Source organism: Hippocampus comes, unplaced genomic scaffold (assembly GCF_001891065.2).
Source record: "Hippocampus comes isolate QL1 unplaced genomic scaffold, H_comes_QL1_v1.1 scaffold112, whole genome shotgun sequence".
NCBI lineage: Eukaryota > Metazoa > Chordata > Actinopteri > Syngnathiformes > Syngnathidae > Hippocampus > Hippocampus comes.
The window spans coordinates 2,577,045-2,597,764 of NW_017805841.1; the positions used below are offsets into that span (position 1 = coordinate 2,577,045).

The 20,720-nt window shown below is 43.9% G+C and overlaps 1 protein-coding gene across 7 annotated transcripts in view; it reads left to right on the forward strand.

The window, feature by feature from the left end:
- Nucleotides 1–20,720, forward strand: part of pclob (piccolo presynaptic cytomatrix protein b) — a 54,085-nt gene that overhangs the window by 9,980 nt on the left and 23,385 nt on the right. For all 7 annotated transcript variants that reach the window (XM_019888321.1, XM_019888324.1, XM_019888322.1 and 4 more), the window contains exons 3-12: nt 1,517–2,263; nt 2,327–3,136; nt 4,115–5,047; nt 5,118–5,951; nt 6,132–6,899; nt 7,028–8,149; nt 8,229–9,266; nt 9,514–10,566; nt 13,250–13,975; nt 14,085–20,469. In XM_019888321.1, coding sequence (XP_019743880.1) covers nt 1,517–2,263; nt 2,327–3,136; nt 4,115–5,047; nt 5,118–5,951; nt 6,132–6,899; nt 7,028–8,149; nt 8,229–9,266; nt 9,514–10,566; nt 13,250–13,975; nt 14,085–20,469 — 14,416 coding nt within the window. The remainder of the gene's footprint in view (nt 1–1,516; nt 2,264–2,326; nt 3,137–4,114; nt 5,048–5,117; nt 5,952–6,131; nt 6,900–7,027; nt 8,150–8,228; nt 9,267–9,513; nt 10,567–13,249; nt 13,976–14,084; nt 20,470–20,720) is intronic.

A 20,720-nucleotide genomic window follows, 5' to 3' on the forward strand; every position in this document is an offset into this window, starting at 1 on the left:
TATATATATATATATATATATTAACCTCATCTTTGATTGACCATGTTCATCTGTCAGCAGTGAACATCAAAAATGGCCCTTGACAACAGAATTTTGCCCAACCCTGATTTCGTGTCACTAATGGAGAGCAAATTGCTTTTTTTTTTCGAAGTGAATGGAGTCACTCTGGTTTTATTTACAGTTGCTGGTCAAGTCTCACTGAATCTGACTGCAGTGAACTTCACAATTGTGTGTCTCCTTGACCTGACATTGGTTAAAGGGGATTGGCTCACCAATTGCAAAATCATTATTATTCTGCCATGTCATTGATGACTAATATTTAATTCTAGTTCAACTTCTGGAACATATCTTAAACTCTGCTTAAAAGCAGACATCAGATGTTTGCTCCATGCTAAAAATACACATCCACACCTCGCAGGCTTGTACTATGGAGGCAAGCGAGCAAACATTGAAGGAAATGGATAAGGCATCTTACTGGCAGTCTGAAGCACAAAAGACCTGACACTCGACACTGTAATTCAATGCACAACGTACAGTTCGTAAGGACAAGCTTGCCAACGACACCCGAAGGCTGCTGCTTCACCCTGTAACAATGATGTGCAGTCGACTCGAGCTATAAAAATGCTCTGTAAAAAAAAAAAAAAAAAAAAACATAACAAGAAAACATTACCTCCCCAGTTATCGATTATTCTTCTCACCTAAATTGCATTTCTCAAAATCAAATTAAATGTTTTTATTGTCTTGTAAATGACACTCATACCCATTATGTTCCTGAAGTAAAATATGTTTTGTTCAGAATTGGAAATCTTGTGTGTGTGCGTGTGTGTGTGTGTGTGTGTGTGTGTGTGTGTGTGTGTGTAGTTGTCTCTCTTTCGTTTTTATTGTATGTTCCGTTCATACTGCTGTGTTTCCATTCTGAAAAATTTGCCAAAATATCAAACTTTTCAGTGTCCCTTTGTTGTCGTACGTGTCCGTGTGGTATGCTTTGGTATGCGTCGTTACTCTGCTGCTAGTTGACTGATTGAGAGAGAACAGTTCACCTTCTTAGTGTATGTTATTATGGAATTAAAGTAATGGGACAAAAGCAAAAGTGACATTTAATAAGTTGGAAGGAAGACTGGAAGCCATGTTTCTTGTTGACCGGGACGGGAGATTAGCATGTCAGCCTTCCATTGGAGTGGTCTGAGGTTTGAGGCCATCCTTTATGGAGTTTGCCTGTGCTCCCTATTCCCGCGTGGATTCCCTCTGGGTACTCTGGATTTTTTTTTTCTTTATAACAATAAGGAGGATAGGTTCATTGGGGACTCTAAATTGCCCAAAGGTGGGAATTATTGTTTGTCTTGCAAGCAAGAGATGACAAGTGTACCTCATCTCTTGCCCAAAGTCATTTGAGATTAACTCCAGGGCCAACCGCAACCCAAAAGAGAACATCAATACTGATGGACTGAACTGAACTGCTTGGTGTAAATCGGGCTTCATGGAAGAAAAATAACCTTTATCTTGTGTGTTGTTTAAGGGCAAGGAGTGGCTTTGTTTGAACTGCCAAGTGAAACGTGCGACGAAAGGAATCGAATCTCCCAAACTTCCCAATTCCCCGTCGAAAAGGACACCCGGACAGCATGTACCGCAAACGACTCCTGCACAGTCATGCAAGGCTGAAGCTGTTAAAGCACAAGACAGTCAGAAACAGGCCAGCTCAGCTCCTCCTCAGAAAGCACAGCAGGACAACGTGAAGGCAGATCTGCAGAAAAAAACTGAGCAGTTACAAAAACAGGGCAACGCCACTGAAGCTCCACAGCAAGAGTCAGGGGGTTTCTTTGGTTTCGGCAGTCCTAAAAAGCGGCCTGATGCGACTAAGCCTGCCGACTCAATGACGGGAAAGATGTTTGGATTTGGTTCCTCCATATTCAGCTCTGCCTCCACTTTGATGTCCTCTGCTGTGCAAGAGGAACCAAAGCCGACACCTACACTGGCTTCTCCCAAGATGCCTACTTCTAAAGAGTCTCCATCTCTGAAGAGCCCACAACCAGAAGAGAAAACAGAACAAAGCCAGCAGCTGAAAGGAGACAAGCTTTCATCAGAACCATTGAAGAAAGTATCCGCTCCCCTTGTTATTTCGAAACCTCCTCAGTCATCCTGTCCTGTCTGTAAATCACAACTCAATTTTAGCTCGAAAGATCCCCCCAACTACAACACCTGTACAGAGTGTAAAAACACGGTCTGCAACCAATGTGGATTTAACCCTGTGCCAAATGTGAAGGAGGTAAGACAATGTATTTTGTTTATTTGTGCTCTTGCGTTTTTAACAAACACTGCTCTTGTATAGGTGAAAGAGTGGTTATGCCTCAACTGTCAGATGCAACGTGCCCTCGGAGCATCAGAGCCTCCGGGAATGCCGATGATAAAACCAGGGGCCTCGCCAAACAAAGCTCCTGGGTCTGTGACTGTCCCCAAAAAGGAAACGCAGCATAAATCTCAAACAAAAGACGACCCAACACCTCCTGAGTCCAAAGTGAAGGAGGTACCTGCGAAAGAATCTGCAAAGACGGACGTTGCAAACCAGAAAACTCCAGCTTCGGATCCAAAAGATCTATCGCAAAACCAGAAGAAAGGCCCTCAAAAGCACCCAGAAGCAACAATTATATCTGAGCTAAAGCAGAATAATGAGTCCTCTAAGGCACAAGAAGAGTCCCGTAGTCCTAAACTACAGTCTGATGCAGTAAAGTCCACTGACTCAATTGGTGGGAAAATGTTTAGCTTTGGCTCCTCAATCTTCAGCTCAGCATCCACTTTAATCAACGCAGCAGGCCATGAGGAGCCCAAAAAAACACCCCCACTCTCCCCAAAAATGCCTGCCGGAAAGGTGACCAAATCACTTCTTGCTCAGGAGAAAGAACCGATGAAGAAACAAGAGTCCAAGCCATCTACAGTGTTACCATCTAAACCTCCGTCAGATCATTCAAAGGAGGTGACCATCTCCCAAGCATTATTTAAAGAAGGCCAAGCTACTTGCCCGCTTTGTAAGGCAAAACTTAATTTTGGCTCAAAGGCTCCTCCCAACTACAACAAATGCACAGAATGCAAAAACACCATTTGTAACCAGTGTGGATTCAGTCCAGTGCCAAATCTGTCAAAGGTAATCAATTTAATATCACGATTTAATAAAGTAATTGGGGGAAATTATTAACATGTTTCCTCCACTACTGTGGACCTTGAAGTTTGGTATTCACCTATTCGAGATTTTTTTTCCAAATATTTTTTTCATTTTTAAATTGTTTTTCTATTTGTTTTTGTGGTGGGAAAACCCTCCCGTTTTTCAGGGAAAATGCTTGCTCAAGGTTTTGACCATTTTTGCAGACTATTTTTTGTTGATGAGAGAGAGACAGACAGACAGACAGACAGAGAGAGAGAGAGAGAGAGAGAGAGAGAGAGAGAGAGAGAGAGAGAGAGAGTGCAGAGATCATGGGTTCAATCCCGACTCCGACCTTCCTGTGTGGAGTTTGCATGTTCTCCCTGGACCTGCGTGGTTTTCTCCGGGTACTCCGGTTTCCTCCCACATTCCAAAAAACATGCATAGCAGGCTAATGGAATACACTAAATTGTCCCTTGGTGTGAGCGCGAATGTTTGTTCGTCTCTGTGTGCCCTGTGATTGGATGGCAAACGGTTCAGGGTGTGCCCCCGCCTACTGCCTGAAGACAGCTGGGATAGGCTTTTTTTTGGGGGGGGGGGTACATTTGTTTTTACAATTTCTCGGCACATATTTTGTCCATATTTAAAATGCCTTTTTGCCATACATTTGGTTAGGAAGTGAGTGGTCCTATGTGGACCCCCGTAGCACTGATGAAAAAAGAGCCCCCAACCATCATTTAAGTTGACCATCCCTGGTCTAAATTGTCCAGCGGTCTGTCTGGCTGTACCCTGTAATTAACTGTCAATCAGTCCTAAGTGTCTCTCATCCGAAGTCAGCTGGGATCGGCTCCATTTACATCTAACGTTAATAAAGACAAGGGCTATAGAATACAGATAGACAGAAGATTAATGCTTGTCATCATTGGACAATAATATGCAATTCATTTAAATATTTGCAATTCTTATTCTTGGTCTTTTTTTTAGGTAAAAGAATGGCTGTGTTTGAACTGTCAGATGCAAAGAGCTCTGCATGTATCTGAACCTCCAATGAAGTCCCCCACGGCTGTAAATAAACTGCCTCCATCGTCCATACCTCAGAAGACAACTGTTTCAAATCAAGTCGAAACAACTAAGACAGACGTATTAAATGATGAGCTTCCAAAAACACAGACTGCAGCACCCGATAAGAAGAATGAGGGTTTTGTACCAAGTCTTCCACAGAAGATCCCATCCGTAACTGCTAAAGAACCAGATCAGAGCAAAGAGGGTACTCCAGTTTCTGACCAGGAACCTCAAATGAAGTCTGGCTCTTTTCAGAAGCCATCAGACCATACCCCTCATTCTGGACCAAAACAGAACAAAGTCAATTCCGATTCCCAGAAAGAGTCATCCGACAAGTCTGGCTTGAGTGGCCCTAAAACCACTTCCGATGGTTCCAAAACAACTGACTCAATAACTGGGAAGATGTTTGGTTTTGGCTCTTCGATTTTCAGCTCGGCATCCACTTTGATCTCATCAGCGGTTCAGGACGAGTCACGCACGACACCGCCAAGCTCTCGCAAGATGTCAGCTCCAGTGCAGGTCTCTCCAAAGATGGCAGCTGCGCCCAAGGTTTCTCCCAAAAGTTCACCAATAGCTTCTCCCAATAAAGTGCCACCGAAAGGACTCACAAGTCTTTCTCAGGAAACCAAGAAAAATGAAGAATCAAATCAGAGCAAGCAGGATAAAGTTTCATCACAGCCAACAAAAGCAGCCATAGTGTCCCACACCCAACCTAAAGTACACCAGGAGAGCTGTCCACTATGTCATCTCAAATTAAACATTGGCTCGAAGGAACCTCCAAATTATAGTAACTGCTCCGAGTGTAATACCAATGTCTGTGACAAATGCGGATTTAATCCACTGCCCATTGGAAAGGTAATTTTGTATGTAAATGTAAATTATGTATGTATTTGAAATTGGTTGATCCATGTTTGTTTTATTTTAGAAAAAGGAATGGCTGTGTCTTACCTGTCAGATGAAAAGAGCACTCGAAGCATCTGAGCAACCAGCTTCTCAAAAACAAGAACAAGTTCCAGCTATGATCAAGTCAACAGACATCTCCAAACCAATTACATCTCAAATAAAGGCAAATCCAACTGTTGCTGAGACCCCACAACAAAAGTCATCCACAGTTTTAGTTACATCAAACAAACCCGAAGCTTCCACTACACCACTGACGTTGGTTAGCCCAGCACCTGATGCGAAAACACAACAGAAAAATGAGAAGCCCATTCCAGAGAAACCGCCAGATCAGACAAGCCAACCTGCGTGCAAGCAGAGCAATGCCACTGCAGCAAAGCAGCAAGAAACAGGAGTTTCTTTTGGGTTGGGTGCTGCAAAATCAAGGCCGGATGCAGAGAAGCCAACAAACTCAGTGTCAGGAAAGATGTTTGGACTCGGCTCATCAATCTTCCACTCGGCATCTACATTAATATCGTCAGCTGTTCAAGATCAGCCCAAGACGACACCGCCAGCTTCTCCCAAAAAGTCCCCAGCAAAAGAGCTTAAATCTGATAATTGTCAGAATCTGGAGCCACAGAAGAAGTCATTGGAGTCAACACAGTTGGGAACAGGACCGCTATCAGGTCCAACTAGAGGAGATAATGACACACCAAAACCTCCAATGGCTGTAGAAGCAACCAAGTCAGCTGTCAAACCAGGTTCTACTTGTCTGCTCTGTAAAGCTGAACTTCACCAAGCTAACTCCAATACCTGCACTGAATGCAAAAACACTGTATGTAATCAGTGCGGGTTTAACCCTATGCCAAATGAAACTAAGGTAAAACTATATCTTTTTATATGTACTGTAAAATGATAAAAACATGATTACTTTTCGAAAAAATCTTGGAATCATTCCTTTAATCAAGCTTACCCATGACTTGACTTGTATGTCTACTTAGCTTGTAAAATCTTGGAATTGAACTTACATATGTAATTGGAATAACCTTACTTTTTTTAGGTTGAAGAGTGGCTGTGTCTCACCTGCCAAATGCAGCGTGCTCTAGGTGTGAGCAACCCCTCAGAAGCTGTCACTAACAAGTCTCAAGTACTCGCAAAAGATATCAGAAGCACAGCCGAACCCGAAAAGAAAGTGAGACTGACACCAGTCTCACCTCAAAAACAACCAACAGCTGGGACAGCAAATCTTACTTCAGCTTCTTCGGCTGCTAACAAGCCAGATGATCTAAAAGACAACATTGCACCTCCTGTTAAAATGAGGCCACAGGACCCTCAAAACATACCACGTGTCGGAACATCACCAGGCCAGACCCGTCAAGCTGAGCGTAAAGAAAGCAATGCTGCAGAGTCTGGAGGATTTTTGGGTTTTGGTGGCAGTAAAACCCAACCAGACACTTCCAAGCCTGCAGAGTCTGTGACCGGAAAAATGTTTGGCTTCGGATCTTCTATTTTCAGTAGTGCTTCCAGTTTGATCAACTCAACTCCACCAGTTTCACCCAAGATGTCCCCCATGAAACAGAGTCAACCCTCTTCTGTCCAAAAGAAGGAAGACAAGTTGAAGCGGGACCAAACTCAGATGACTAAAACAATTTCATCTGAACAAACCAAAGAGGATACATCTCAAAAGGTTGCCCAGTCCACCTGTCCGCTTTGTAAGGTTCAACTCAACGTTGGGTCCCAAGATCTACTAAACTATGACACCTGCACCAATTGCAAGATTACTGTTTGTAAGCAGTGTGGATTTAACCCTATGCCAAATGTATCAGAGGTGAGTAAAGATTGCATGTAAGTATTGCAGTCACATACATATACTACACATTCAGATCGATAAATGAGGTTTTCGAATGGCAAGTAAAAGGACACTTATTATTTGTGAATTTCTTGCTTGTGTTGTAGAAAAAAGAGTGGTTGTGTCTGACATGCCAAATGCAAAGAGCTCTCTCAGCTGCAGACACAGTGGAGCCTCCATTAATGAAACCTCTGCCATCACCCAAGAAAGAGACACCAGCTGCTGCAACCGCAAATCGAATGAAAGATACAATTTTAACACAGAAAGCAGATGTGCCGGACAAAAACCAGAAGGTAAAACCAATACCAATAACATTACCAGAGAAAGAAGAAAGCTCAGGCACTGTCTCAGTTCCAACGAAAGATATTACAACTGTTCTGCCACCGACGAAGGAGGTCCAAATCTCATTGGCATCTTCAGCTCAAGAGAAGCCAATTGAAGGTTTACTTGCTGATATACCACTGACTGATCAAGCTCCTCCTCCCCGGACAAATGTTGAGTTCTCGCTGAGGCAGAAAGACGATCATCCTATATTGAGCGCCCTTGCAACAACTGAGACGTCAGATAAGCAAGTGCAGGGAAGGGCAGCACAGTTGGTGGATCGAGTAGTCACAATTGCTGATCATAAAGACCTTGTCAAACTCCCAAACAAGGAGCCTAACCTTGTTGAAAATGTACTTACCAAATCGGTTCCCTCAACAGTCCAATCAACTCCCGGAAAAGGAATTAATGACAAAAAACCTCAGGAAGGTGTCTCAAAAACAGCCGAAGCAGTGACTGGGAGAATGATGGGATTTGGTTCAACACTCTTCAGTTCAGCGTCCTCTTTAATAACCTCTGCTGTTCGAGAGGAACCCCGCACGACACCGCCAAGTTCTCGTAAAATGTCTGCCCCTGCACAAAGCTCAGATATAGTGTCAGCAGCTCAGATTTTACCAGTCAAGGCAAGCCCTGCTGTCTCACCGCTCAAAACATCCATGAAGTCATTTGAAGAAAAGATATCAGAACAACCTCAAACTCAAGTCAAGAAAGCAATCCAAGGTCCACAAGAACCTTCAAAAGTAGAAAACTCTCAAAATGTTCCCAAAGCGACACAACCTTATTGTCCTCTTTGTAAGGTTGAACTTAATGTGGACTCCAAGGATTTACCCAATTACAACACATGCACTGGATGTAAAACCACAGTCTGCAACAAATGTGGATTTAGTCCTATGCCAAACAAAGCAGAAGTAAGTTATATCTTTTGCATGCAATGGATCACATTTGTTGTTTAAAATGCCAATAATTACATCTATTTTGTGTTGTCAGGGAAAAGAATGGCTGTGTCTCAACTGTCAGATGCAGAGGGCACTTGGGGCTTCTGAGCCTCTAGGGCTACCACTTATAAAATCTCAACCATCACCGAGCAAAGAAATGCCACCAACCACAGTGGAGAAAGAATTGGCAATACCATCTTCTCAGGTGGATACTATGACACCTAAAGCCATTCCGTCCAACAATGAGTTTGTCGGTGTTGTCACAACCAAAGAAAGTGAATCCCCTGCTGAACCCACCGAGAAGTCAACACCCGCAACTGCTTTATTACCTGAAAAAAGTGGTCCTCCTGCAATCAAGAAAACCGATGTTACGTCTGGTTTACATGAAAACACCCCTCAAGTACAACCTGGATTAGCCCAGAAAGAGCCTCCAGAAACAGAGACCACTTCTGTAAAGGTTGCTGCCCCAACAGCACTAGAGGCAGCAAAAATAGCACAGCAACAACCTGCAAAAGGTGTGAAATCTCCAGCCAGATCTGCACCAACATCTCAACCTGCAAAACAGGAATCTGGAGGCTTCTTTGGTTTTGGTGGCCCTAAAATGCAACCTACTACACCCAAATCTGCTGAATCTGTGAGTGGGAAGATGTTTGGCTTTGGGTCATCCTTCTTGAATTCAGCATCCAGTTTGATAAACTCAGCAATTCAAGATGAGACTAAAACGACACCACCAACGACACGCAAGACCTCCATGCATGCCTCGCCTAAGACGACACCACCTGCCTCTCCTAAAATGTTTCCTTCAAAAAACACCAAAGCACCAACTCCCCAGAAAACAGAGGGAGAAAGAGTGGACAAACCACAGGTTAAAACAACTCAATCAGATATACAAGATAAAGCTGCTAAAGCTCCAGGCACCAAGGCACCTGACACTCAACAAACTCCAAAAGCAACTGAGTCCACCTGCCCACTCTGTAAGGTACAGCTTAAGATGGATGGCAAAGGGGCTCCCGAGTTCAACACCTGTACAAAATGCAAAATGACTGTCTGCAATCAGTGTGGGTTTAATCCAATGCCCAACGTATCAGAGGTAAATCTGATTTACATAAACACACATTTTAGTAGCTCACCAGCAGTGGTCACTGATGGTGGAGTGGTATGGGAATGCATGTGAGTGTGAATGGCTGCCTGTGATTAACTGACAAACAATCCCGGATAGATTCCACCTCTTGCCCTCAAGTCAGCTGTAATGGGTTGCATGCTGTAAACATTGTTTATCCTGAAATATCATTGCTAGCTTGTGTTACCAAACTCTTAATGTTTTTCTTTTTTTAAAGGCACAAGAATGGCTCTGTCTGAATTGTCAGATGAAGAGAGCACTTGGAGACTCTGAGCCCACAAGTTCTTCTGCAATGAAACCCCAGCTCTCACCAGTCAAGATTTCTCCCTCAACATCAGAACAAAAGGATACAGTTGTCCAGCCAGAGAAACTGATGTTAATAAAAAAAGAGGGCAATCAAATGGACAATAAGGCTCCCCAGGAACTAACACCAAAAAATACTGATTCATTGCAACAAGGTACAATGCCAAAGCCAAAAGACCCTTCAGGTAGTCACCAAGGAAGGGCTCAGGATGTGGCAAAGCAAGAGGCAGATGATTCTATAACCCCAAACGCAGAAGTCAAGGAAGTTGCTGCAAAACAAGCAAAAGAAAAAACATCTCAAAAGCTTTCGAAATCCCCAAATCTTCCTGTCATTTCCACACCAACGGCTGTGTCTGCAAGGAGGGACTCTGGCGATGTTTCTCAAACTCCAAAACCAGAGGTAAAGGCCGTTGCAGCAAAACCGGCAGATGGAAAACCACCTCAACAGCCTTCTAAATCCCCAACTCCTGTCAAATCCACACCACAAACAGCTGTGTCTGCAAAGGAGTCTGGGGGGTTCTTTGGATTTGGTGCCCCTAAAACGCAACCTGCTCCTGCTGCAAAGTCTGCTGAGAGTGTTACTGGCAAAATGTTCGGTTTTGGCTCCTCTATTTTTAGCTCAGCCTCTACATTGATTACATCTGCTGTTCAAGATGAGACTAAAACTACTCCTACAGTCTCTCCGAAGATGCCCCCTGCAAAGGCTGCACCAAAACCACAAGCGCCTCAACAAGCCAAACCTGCCTCAACGACCCAGTCTAAAGTAGAGACGAAGTCATTCGAAGCCACAGAAGTAGCAGGAGGCCCCAAAGCAGATATTCACAAAGCGGACATATCTACCTGTCCGCTCTGTAAGGTTGAACTCCATGTGGCCTCCAAGGAACATCCCAATTCCAACACTTGTACTGAATGCAAGATCCTTGTGTGTAACCTCTGTGGATTTAACCCCATGCCTCATACAGGAGAGGTAAGTGCAATAACTGCAAGGACCTCTCTGACTTATTAGTATGCAACATTATGACCTGACTGAACATTTAGTAACCTATAAGTACTACTATAAACATTATAGTCAGTCACTGTCTTTTATTTGTATTCCTTGCAAGTAGCAGCCACATGCATTATGCACCGCCCACCCAACCTGCTCAAAATATTCTAATTTCAGGCTACAAAAATAGGCTGTAAAGTGCTCTGTATGTTTTCCCCCCCTTGGGAAAGTCTGATGAAAAAAAAAGTTGCTTTTCAGACACCTGGGAACTGGACAAAAATACATAATATTTTTCCTTTATGTCTGTTTGCATTTTTGAGTGACACCGGGAGATAGTTTCCGCCATTGTGTGTAAGATGTCCAGACCATTCAAGTGCTCGCATTACATACAGAAATATCGCTCATGTCTTCAGCAGGCCCAGAAAACACATAAACTCTATTAAGGCTGTTGTGCAAGAGCATTAGCGAGATGGGATCTGATGTCAGAGCAGAGACTACAGCGGGGGCGTAGTTGCCAAACCCCGTGACAGATTTGAGTTGGCAAAGTCATGTGATATGCCAATAAAGCAGACATGAGGCAGATTACGTCAAAGACGCCATCACGTTAGAGCAGGAGAGATTTCCTCTCGAGCCATCTGCTCTATTGCTTGGATCAGTGTTAGCACGTAATTCTTCAATTTCTTTTTTTATTCTCTGTGGGTGGGCATGTACCAACTTTGTGACTACATTCATTTCGCAGACTGCAGATTGCCACTTGCTGTGTTTTCCATATTCAATCTTTCATGTTCAGATGTAATGTTTTTCTGAGAAAAATGAATGCTAGTAAACACAATGATCATCATTTGATGTACTTGGGAAATAAATCAGGAACAGTCAAATTCTAACAATCCCAAAACATTAGGGCAGCATGATGAACTTGTGGTTTGCATCACGATCAAATTTGTGTTTTTGAGTTTGCATGTTCTTCTCTCGTCACTGATGGTGTAGTGGTACACACGTCTGAGTTGTGTGCGGGGATCGTGGGATCGGTTCCCACTCAGCGACGGTGTGGATGTACTTCTGTACTCTGGCTTCCCCCCACGTTGCAGACACATTTGTTTATGTGGTTATTGTCCTCCAAGATACATATTCCGGATATTGTAAACAGTGACTAACCCTAAAATTGAATTCCATAATTACGTAATTGTCATATTGCAGTCACCAGAGAGGGGAAAGCCTCAGACAGAGTGGGGCTGTATGGATGATCTGTGTACCATCGAGATGCTTTGTACCCCTTCTCAAAACTGCCTGAATACGCCCAAATAGGAGAAGTCGCTTATTTTATAACAGGAAAGAGCATGGCTTTGGTAGTAGGTTAGAGGGTTGAAAGGCTTGAAAGATGTGAGTGCCGGGAGCGCGCCTCTCCATTTGATCCTTTTGATTGCTCTTTGTACTTCAGCCCATGCCAACAAATAGCCTGCAAAGTGACTGCTGTCCTGATAAGTAGGGCGCACGTGTGTCAAGCTTTTGACTGTGAGGACGATGGAAAGATTAAACTCAGCTAAAGGTTTTCATTTACCTTTGGACAACAATGGTTCCGTATTCAATGTGTGCTCATTATAGAAGAGGAAATTCCACTTGCTGTTATATCCAGGTGGCAATGTCCATGCTAGCCTTGAGAAACAGATTAATTGTGTTTGAGTTCGAGGAGACTCCTTTATTGGAGAGTGTATTTTTAACTTGCCTTTCTAGGATTAGTCTGGACCACTCGGTTTAGCACTAGCTATAAACCTTATATGCATCGCATTGGCTGTCAGCCTGTAGCTATTTTTGACTGTATTGTTGAATAAAGTAAAACTAAACTGATGCATGTACAATGTGGATGGAATGTTAAAGGCTGTCTTGAGCTCATTAAGACGCTTTGTCTCACTTATGGCCATTGTAGCTCTCCACCCAACCACTGTGCTCAGTAGGAAGTTAAAGTTGATGTTATTAGGGTTTTTTTTTTTTTTTTTAAATAAACAAGTTAATCCATTGAGACTTTCTGACTGTTTGTAGGCAAATATTGCAAAGGTCTCCATGTTTACATTGCTTTTATCATCTGCAATGCTATGTATTTTAATTAGCTGAATAACTTATAGCCTCTATTCTTTGGGTTTATATGCCTGACATTGTATTGCCCTCAATAGTAACTGTATTAAAGAAACTAGCATTTTATTTTTTTTCTTCTTCTTTTTTTTTAGCAAAGCACTCTCTGTCTATTAGAGATCAGTAGGCCAACACTGTGTGTGTGCATGTGCGCGTGTGTACACGGCGGGCAGGAGTTATAGAGTTGTGCTCTGTCTGGGATGCGGAAAGCCAAGCATCTCCAATTGTGCCAAAGGAAAGTCTGCCAGAAAATCAATAGTACACTTGCCACCCTCTTTGGCAGTAGCAGCGGGCAATCACTAATCAAAGCTTTCATATCTATACAGTCCAATAGTGTATATAGCCTTGAATTAATGTTAGATATTTCAGCTCACAGTGAAGCCCATTTGATTGTTGATTTGATTGTTATGAGATAACTCTCCAGACCTTTGTGAGCACTGAAGGATGTTCTCTCACATACAGTATGTATAAGTGACACAAGTAGCTAATGATGCATTTTAGTGATGGTGCAATATGCTGTGTTTATGTTTTATTCCAGAAACAGTGGTTGTGTCTCAACTGCCACACGCAGAAGGCTTTGTTGGGACAACTGGAAGACTCAGGGAAAATCCCTCAACCTTCACCTATATCGGCACCACAAGGGAATCAAGCCATACTTGTTACCAAAAATATAGAGCCCAAGTCAGCCTCTGCGAAGGCGGAGTCTGCAGACATTATTAAAAAACCACCTAACATGACGTCCTCCACCAAGACGGTTCCAACAACAAAAGAGGAATCCCAAGTGTTGGTAACTTCGACAAAGGTGGAACATGAGTCTTCAATTGTACCCAAAGCAGTGAAGGTTATACCTGTTGAAGAGGAAACCAAGCATTTAGTTGAACCTGCAGCAGAACCTGTTCAACCAGTGGTGGTCTCTGGGCCTACATTGCCAAGCATAGATGTTTCCAAAAGTGCAACAGTTGAGAGAAAAGAAGAATTACAGAAAGCAGAGGCAAGTGGGAAAGAAATTCCCCAAACATCAAAATCAGAAATAACAGCTGAAGTTTCAACAGATGAAACAAGGTTGCTCTCATCAGAGCAGATTGCTGTCAAAATACTAAATGATGAAAACCAGGTTCATGAACAGGCTCAAGAACCATCAGAAGTCACACAATTGACACCAACTGACAGCCATAAAGTTGTTGAAATGCCAACTGAAATGAACACTAATGTCGCCCTCTCTCCAAAGCCACAATTAGAACCTACCAAGGATTTGTCCATGAACGTAAGAATAGTTTGTTTTTGCATGCATGACTGTGTTTACCATTGCCAAAAATAATCATTTTTCACAAGTGATTTGATTTAACCGTTTCTTTTTTGTTCTTCTATTTTAGGTGGGAGATGCAGCCATAGAGCCTTTAAAATTGGAAAAATCGCAAGCTGAATTTGAGAACCAAGTTGTGCCCAAGGCATTTCCCAAGGCAACCTCTAAAGCTGAAGAAGACGCTCAACCTCATATTTTACCCTTATCAGAGGAACTAAATATGGAGCAGGGGGTGTGCAGTGTGACTAAAAATGACACAGAACAAGAGAAAATCCTACTAGTTAAGGAGGCTGTTGGAAGTGAGAAAAGGCGACTTAGTTTCACAGCAATGGAAGAGAGCAGCGGGAGTGATTTCACACCTTCCCCTTCCCCTGAGGTTCAAAGGAGGAGGCTGAAGGTGACCAGTGTGTCATCTATCAGTGAAGAGATCAAAACGGAAAGTGCTGACTCATCTGTAGAAGATGAAGACTTCATCCGCAGTCAGATCCTTGGTATGGGCGGCAAAGAGGAAATGTCTCTCTCAGAGGATGAAAAAGAAAGGAAATTGTCCAATGAGGAAGTTGTCAAGAAAGCTGGGCTTGATAATGCCTCCATGAAACGCAAATCACTCTCAAGCAAAGGCAGCACAGATAATGAAGGCTCGCTAATATGGACCAAATCCCCTCTAATGACGAGCGAGGCAACAAAAAATGATACAATTCCTACCGCAACTTTAAAGAAAGCTATTCCGGTCATCAGACATAGACAAAGCACTGATGAAGAGGTAGAGAGCATTACTGAATCTCTGTCAAAGGGCTCATCTAGCGTGCATGCCTCGAGCTTCACTCCAGGGTCGTCACCTACGTCTGCATCATCGCTGGAGGATGACAGTGATAGCAGTACAAGTCACAAGAGGATTAGCGGGGACAAACAGTATCGCAAGGGTAAACACAGGCATGCGACCCAGCAACTCCCCACCATCGAAGACTCCTCGGAGGAAGAGAAATCTCGCAGAGAAAAGAGCCAACTTAACGTGCATGGCCAATTGTCACCAAATCAAGGTACTTCCTCTGCAGAGGATCTTAGACCAGTCGCGGTAAGGGATGACACCGGTAAAACATCTGGCTCTGAGTACTTGGCCAGCATTCAATCAGAGCCAGAAGCAAGACAGGCTGTCCAGAGAGGAGGCAAACCTTCTCCAACAGTGATACCATACACTCCATCTGAGACATTTGAAGAGAAGGAAACCATCTTAAAATCATTAAAGAGTGCAGAAGAAGCATATGAAGACATTCTCCAGAAGGCCAAAGCTATCCCAGGTGACAGTCCTCCAGGTGTGGAGCCACTTTATGGTGGCATGTCAATTGAGGACTATCTTTATGAATCCTTGGTTGAGGAACCTGAGATAATGATGACAAGCTTTCAAGACATCGAACCGAAACAGGAAGTCAGTTCTGAACATTTGAAGAAACTCAGGTCTCCAGAGGAGGTTTATGAAGAGATGATGGAAAAAAAGAGGGAATTGATGATGATCGAACAAGAGTTTAAGCAGGCCCAAACAGCATTGGAATCTGGCTCATCTATCTGTTCTCCAGAACCGGAGACCTGTGTTATAATCATACCCACGGAAGCCATATCACACACTGGAGAAAGCATGACGCCTGAAAGTGGCAGAGCTTCTGATGAAGCTCCAGTCAAGAAGAAAAAACGACCAGCACCACCACGCCCCAGTGAACCTCCAAAACGAACTGAGGTGAACGTTGTTCCGAGCATGACATCTGGCTCTATAGGTTTTGTTCGACCAATGGTACCTCTTGATCCTGCACTTAGAAAGGCACTTTTCCCCATACCTGACCTCAAAATTACACAGTGTTCATCAGGGGAGGAAGAGGATGACAGTCTACCAGATGAGTATGGTGTTGGCATTTCATCGGACATTACCCCAAGTGATGATTCTGAAAATAAAGACGATCAATCTATAAGCCCACCTTTGTCTGAGAAAGCTGAAATGGAACCGATCTCTGTGGTCTGTGAAATCCCAGAAGCAAAACCTATTCCAACTCCAATATCAGCCCCAGAACTGACCACTACACCTTCCCCTGTATCGCCACAGTCACCACCAACTTCACCGGCCTCACCTGATTCCAGCATGGAATCTAATGCCACCTCTTCATCCTCCTACCAAGCTCAAACACCTCAATCATCAGACTCAACTCCTTTGTCTACACCTACAAGTTATTTCTTAACTCAAACCCCACGTGAGTCTTCACCACTTATGTCCACTAAAGGTGAAGTATCTTCTAGAGAATGCTCTGCAGTTATAGTAGCAATTCCAGATGTGGTGTCTGATCCATCAAAAGCTGATTCAGCCGAACCGGTCCAAGCTAAGTCATCTGTTCCTGTACCTTCAATCTCAGCCTCAGGGGAGACTCCTCCTCCAGTTATAGTTGAAATGCCAGACTTGGTTTCATCTCCCTCTCAAATGCCCACTGAGGTTCCATCGGTGCTACAGGCGTCAGCTTCAAGACCAGAACATGTCACTGTCACAGCCAAGCCGAGGGCTCAATTTACTGAGTCACCAGCTCCAAGGATTATTCAAGGATCTGTTCCATCTCCTGCTCTTGTAGCTACTTCCACTGTCACTCCTGTACCATACCATGAGCCAGTAATTGTCCAGATGCCAGATGTAGTTTCATCTACATCTCCATTATCAATACAAACATCTACGTCAGTCTCAACAGTCACAACAATCACAGCCCCGGCACAACCGAATGTTGTACACTCAGTCCAACCAACTACCACATCAATGATCCCTGTATCCATCCCATCAACTACTATAGTCAAAAAGAAAGTCCCACCTCCCCCTCCACCTCGGTCAACATCAGTTTCACTACCTGAGCAAGGTGGAGTGCGGCTACCGATCAGGGGTGCTCAGCATGTCTCCACTACTGTGACGTCCACCATCACTGCAGGAGCCACAGTTGCAGCCCAGCCAATGCAGTCTGTAGTTGTAGATATACAGCCACGAATGGAAGATATGAAACCAGATGATGTGGCTGTAGCTCAAATAGTGACCCCAACGAGAGCAGGGCATGTGGTCATCATAGTGCCAAGTGTGGAAAACATGTCTCGGATTTGCCAAACTCCTCAAGACAGCACACAATCTTCTTCTGCATCTGAGGCACCTATTAGCCAAACAGTCACACACAATGTGGTTAAGAGTACAACCACATATTCAACATTACCATTTACCATGGTCTCAGCTGTTCCACCACTCCCATCTAAACCTTTTGTGGGAACTAACGTTTTAGAAATGGGAGAAATACCTTTAGCTGAGACACTTCCACCACCCCCTTCCACTTTACCAAAGCCCACTATTTATCCAAAGCCACCAGTTCCTGCTTCAGCAGCAGGATTCCAGGTTTCTGTTACAACAGCTGGCACTAGTCCTTCCTCCAAGGCTCCTCCACCAATACCGCCTAAGCCTGTAATAATTCCAGCTGGACTAGTTTTCAGCCACAAGCCAGGAGAAAGTGTCAAACCACCTCCTGTTGTTGCACCAAAAGCTGCAACGCTGCCTAGGACCAAAGCACCTCCAAATGCCCTGTCACTTAGCTTGACTCGACCTGTGGAGAGTAAGTCAGGGGCAACATCTCCTAAGTCGCCGTTATCTCCCAGACATGCCAAATGTTTGAAAACATATGTCGTAATAACTTTGCCATCTGAGCCTGGCTCTCCAACAGAAGTGATAACAGTGCAGGCACCAATAAGACGGGGATCTATACCAGCTACAAAAGGGCCAGGGGTTCGAACAACCCCTTCAGAGCAGAAAACACCCAGTGAAACATTTTCAGCACTGGCCACTGTAAGGAGAGCATCTGTACCAGCCATAAGGCATCCACCCCCAATATCCATAGCTTCAACTGTTCCATTAGAAGAAGTGGCACCCAATAATACTGTGGTTTCTAAAGTGCAGCCTGAAAGGGATTACTGTGTGACATACCCTGATCAGGAAATACCAATTGAGGCCCACATTGTAGCAGACCCAATAATGAAGCCATATACCCCTGTGGTAATGCAGCAACAGCAAGCCGTTTATCAGCCCTTGTCATCAACAACAATGCAAGAAAACATCATTGGGACTTCAGCAATAACTGCACAGAGTAAAGCACTTGCAACATCACAATCTGACTCCGATGTCACTCAACATCCAAAAATAGTCTCAAGAGGCAAAGCACTTTCACAAGAGATTTTAGCTGATGCTGAAGTTCCCGTGGCGCAACGACAAACACTGCCAATCCAACAGCCTGTGACACATGTCTCAATAGTGTTAGAGCCCAGATTAGCTTCCGATGAACTAACTGCCCAAGAAAATACGTGCACCGTATACGCCAATGCTCTTCGTTCACAACATGAAATTGAAATAAGAAACGCACAACCAGAAATGGCTAGTGAAACCATTATCACAGAGACAGCACCGAGGTCACCAATGGCAATGAGTCAACATCTTCCTGCAACAACTCATCCCTATTCTGCAGCCGGTTCGAGAATCCCTCAACCATCTGTGATACAACCACAAAAGGATTATGTCGTTACAATACCAGATATACCAACTTTACCTCGGATGCATCAAGAGGTTGCACCAGCTCCTGCAATACCTACTCCTGCAAATGAGTCACATGTGATCTCACAGCCAGAGGAGCCTCCTGGTACTTACACGCCTGAAGTCTACGCCACACTTCAAATGTCAGTCATGCCATGTTCAACACCTCCACTTGAGGTCATTGCATTACCACCAGACCCTATGCATATTGCATCAATGGAGGCTGTTGTGAGACAAGCGCCAATGTCATCTATGATACAATCTCAGATGGTAGTTTCAATCCCCCGTGAAGTTACAACTGAACAAACTTCAAGTGAAAGAAGGACATCGATATCATCCACAGGAAAACCACCATACAGCACAAGTGAAATGATTACCTTTGCTACAGATTATGAAATGTCTCCCCAGGTTGTCAACACTGGGGCTTTTGCTGCCGCAAAAACAATGCAGCAGCCCTTAGTAATAAGCATGCCAGCTGAAAAAGATATTCCTGGTTGTGTGCATAACAGAACAGATTCATTTCCTCCAGTTGAACCCCCACAGCTATTTACGTATTCATCTGACTATGAGCACCCACTTGAGATAATAAGCACAGAGGCGTATGCAAGGAGAACCTCAACACCTGCCGTACAGGACATCCTACCTGGTGGACCTGTTGCGCCGATCACCATCACTAAAATTCAGCAAGAGTCCATTGAGAGCCAAGAGATTCGGGGACCTGAGAAGGTTGTCTCAAGTTTGAGTCACAAGTACTCTTCTTCAGTTTCAACGACAGGCCCGCCTGCTGAAATACAGCCGAACTTAGTCACTCAAGTTGTCACCACAGAGGTCCAGAGAACAACGGTGTCTGTTGTCCATGAAAGGCTTCCACAGCATACTCCAACCAGCATAGCTGCCACCATAAAATCAGATGAAAGAAAATACCAACTTCAGCAAAATGAAAAGCTAATCCATCATGGGGATGTTATGGATTTACGCACCATGAAGGTTGGTGCGAAGATGACTGAGCAAGGCATGGATTTGACTCCACCTGAGTTATATCGACAGTCATCCAATGATTCTGTGCGTCAAATCACAGCAGTTCAGCCAGAAATAGTAAATCTTAGTGTTGAGGTTGTCCCTGCAACCACACTGGCTGTAGTAACTGATAGCATCACAATTGTCACATGCACAGCCACCATTGCTTCATACAGCAAGTCTCCAGCAGAGAAACCGCTAGACTTGCACGGGCCTGTGACATCCTTACCTCTGCCGCTCACCACATACAAACCATGCGAACCTGTCGCACAAATTGTATACAGACCAGTGAATGCCCAACCTGTCATCGCTGCTATACCATCCACAGCTCAAGACATACCAATTAATCTCTCATATGGATCACTCGTCAGAGGAGGCAAACAATCAGTTACTCCTGCCTCAACAGATATCAACAGTGTTCTATCTTTGGAGGCAACAGGTGCCATGGATCTGTCCAACTACAGACCAGTGAGGTCTATGGTAGCTTTATCCGGAACAAGTCCTGAAGTAATAACCTCTATTGTTGAGGATGATGGGACACCAGTTGACCTCACAGCTGGTAGAAGAAGTGTATGCTGTGATGTCATATACAAATTACCTTTTACTGGAAGTTGTAGAACACAACCGCCTGCCACAACTCAGCCTGACAACCGTTTGGACCACGGAGATGCCAACCATCAGTATGATGGTGCGAGACAGTATGGCAGCACAGGCATGAATGGTGAAAAAGCATTAATATCTGATGCCAGCCTCAAAGAGGTAGGACTCTTTCCTTATGATCCCAACAAAGACTATGACTACCTCAATGGATGTACAGATGGAGCCATAGACCTCACTGCCTCCAAACTTTCTACTGGTGAGTATCGTGACATTTCTTTTGTATGACAAATCGGATCAATATTCAGTCACTTTTTATTTTTGCATCCTGTTGCTCTTCTTTTAAGTGTATTGTTTCATTAACTGTGTGTGATTTTTTTTCTCCCTTTTCTTCATACAGATGCATGCGTTTGCCTGTGTGTGCTCCCGCAATATTTTGGCTTTGCATCTTGTTAGCCAAAATGACTTCAAATATGCATGTGCATGAACATGTTTCAAATCCAGATTAAT